Source organism: Aureococcus anophagefferens (assembly GCF_000186865.1).
Source record: "Aureococcus anophagefferens unplaced genomic scaffold AURANscaffold_11, whole genome shotgun sequence".
Lineage (NCBI taxonomy): Eukaryota > Pelagophyceae > Pelagomonadales > Pelagomonadaceae > Aureococcus > Aureococcus anophagefferens.
In genome coordinates this window covers 95,268-97,767 of record NW_008705571.1, presented here as the reverse complement: position 1 = coordinate 97,767, position 2,500 = coordinate 95,268, and the positions used below count along the sequence as shown (strand labels likewise).

Here is a 2,500-nt window from a genome sequence, read left to right as displayed (position 1 = left end):
AGAGTGTTGTAATACGCATGCGTATTACAAACTGTCTTTTGTGTATTACACTTGTAATACGGAGTGTATTACACCTTGTATTACAGAGTGTATTACACGGTCTATTGGGAAGGGCCTTGGGAAATGTTGGGTTGGGAAGTGCTCATCGTTGCTCCGAAGGAATCAAGTGTTTACGTCGCCTGGTAAGACGGTCTATAAAGGTTTGGCTGAAGCAAAGAAGGCTTTGCTTGGTCGAGCCGAAGCAGATTCTGATGCCGGCGGCGAGACCCTTGCGGACTCCGATCCCAGCGCGTATACCCTTGTAGACTCCGAGACCGGTGAGGACACCCAACCCTACCCGACCAAAGACATGTAGTACAGAGTGTAATACAGTTGTAATACACATGTAATACAAGTCATAGACAGTATAAGAGACCCTCTAGCAGACCCTCTTTTAGTAAAGTGGGAGCCTGCGGCTTAATTTGACTCAACACGGGGAAACTTACCAGGTCCAGACATAGTAAGGATTGACAGATTGAGAGCTCTTTCTTGATTCTATGGGTGGTGGTGCATGGCCGTTCTTAGTTGGTGGAGTGATTTGTCTGGTTAATTCCGTTAACGAACGAGACCCCCGCCTGCTAAATAGCTGTGGGAATGCGCTTGCATTGCCTCAACTTCTTAGAGGGACTTTCGGTGACTAACCGAAGGAAGCTGGGGGCAATAACAGGTCTGTGATGCCCTTAGATGTCCTGGGCCGCACGCGCGCTACACTGGCACACGCAACGAGTCTATCACCTTGGTCGGCAGGCCTGGGTAATCTGTGAACGTGTGCCGTGATTGGGATTGATTGTTGCAATTTTCAATCATGAACGAGGAATTCCTAGTAAACGCGAGTCATCAGCTCGCATTGATTACGTCCCTGCCCTTTGTACACACCGCCCGTCGCACCTACCGATTGAATGGTTCGGTGAAACCTCCGGACTGGGGTTCGCAAGCTTCACGGCGAACGTACCTCGGGAAGTTGGTTAAACCTCACTATTTAGAGGAAGGTGAAGTCGTAACAAGGTCTCCGTAGGTGAACCTGCGGAGGGATCATTACCTAATATCCACACCTAACACACACCCCAGCGAACCGGTACTCTTAGTAGTACCTCTGACTTCGGTGTACTCTTGATTGGGTCATCGTCCACAGTCACTCACACTCCGATTCTAACCAAACGGGTGAACCAGCGCATGCTGACGCCGAAAGATTAGTGTAACAACTAATTTTGATCAAGCGAAATGCCATACAACTCTTACCGGCGGATGTCTTGGCTCCCACAACGATGAAGAACGCAGCGAAATGCGATACGTAATGCGAATTGCAGAATCCAGTGAATCATCAAACCTTTGAACGCATCTTGCGCTCCCGGGATATGCCTGGGAGCATGCGTGACGGAGTGCTTGTCCCCCACATCACCCCACGGAGTGTTACTACTCTTGTGGCGGTCGAGTCTGCGCTTCGATGGACCAATTGGTCGATCGTGGCGCCAAGTCAAGCTCTCGTCGCGCCGCCTCATTCGGTCCGTCCGAGGCGGGGTACTAGGCTTTCTCGTAAAGCACCTAACTCACCCAGCCGAGGACCGAAGAGCTTTTGAGTAAGCAGTGAGACGGCGGAGAGGCCCAGTCCTTTACTTATCTTCGGATCGAGGACGCCTGTTTAGTAATAAACACTCAATCTTGAGCCTCCGTGACGCAAGAGGACCCGCTGAATTTAAGCATATAACTAAGCGGAGGAAAAGAAACTAACAAGGATTCCCCTAGTAAGGGCGACTGAAGCGGGATCAGCCCAGATTGTAAACTGACCTTAAATACAAGGTTGGGTTGTAGTCTAAAGAGGCGACGCCAGGCAAGGTCCGGGGAGAAGTCCCTTGGAACAGGGCATCGGAGAGGGTGACAATCCCGTCTGTGCCTCGGACCGCGTCGTACGGTGCGTCTTCGACGAGTCGGTTTGCTTGGGATTGCAGACCAAACGGGTGGTAAATTCCATCTAAGGCTAAATACGGGTGGGAGACCGATAGCGAACAAGTACCGTGAGGGAAAGATGCAAAGAACTTTGAAAAGAGAGTTAAAAAGGGCCTGAAACTGGTAAGAGGGAACCGAACGGCAGAAGTGGTGATGGGCGCGTATTTTCCGCCGGGCTCTTGGCCGGCGTACTTGTGCGCGTCCGTAGGTCAGCGTGGGTTGGGGCGTGGGAGTCGTTCATGGGAAGGTCTTCGGACCAATCTCGTGTTCAGGCCGCGCCTGAGACCTTCGGTGACGAAATTCTTCCGTTCACCCCGTCTTGAAACACGGACCAAGGAGTCTAAAATACGAGCGAGTGCGCCGGTGGCAACCCGGGGCGCGTAATGAAAGTGAGACCGACGGTGGGAGGGCTTTACGTCCGCACCATCAACCGACCAGGATCCTTCGGGTGAAAGGTTTGAGTGTAGCTTGTATTTTGGGACCCGAAAGATGGTGAACTATGCCTGAATAGGGCGAA

The 2,500-nt window shown here is 51.7% G+C and overlaps 2 protein-coding genes across 2 annotated transcripts; both read right to left on the bottom strand.

Moving 5' to 3' along the window:
* Nucleotides 1-890: 890 nt before the first annotated feature.
* On the bottom strand, nucleotides 891-1,345 carry AURANDRAFT_27241 (hypothetical protein; the record flags this gene model as incomplete). The annotated part of the gene is made up of 3 exons (XM_009039281.1): nucleotides 891-974; nucleotides 1,011-1,078; nucleotides 1,243-1,345. Coding segments are annotated over 3 exons (255 nt in total), but the record flags the coding sequence as incomplete, so codon positions are not given.
* A 457-nt stretch (nucleotides 1,346-1,802) lies between these two features.
* On the bottom strand, nucleotides 1,803-2,117 carry AURANDRAFT_27598 (hypothetical protein; the record flags this gene model as incomplete). The annotated part of the gene is made up of 1 exon (XM_009039280.1): nucleotides 1,803-2,117. A coding segment is annotated over one exon (315 nt), but the record flags the coding sequence as incomplete, so codon positions are not given.
* Between the last annotated feature and the right edge of the window lie 383 nt (nucleotides 2,118-2,500).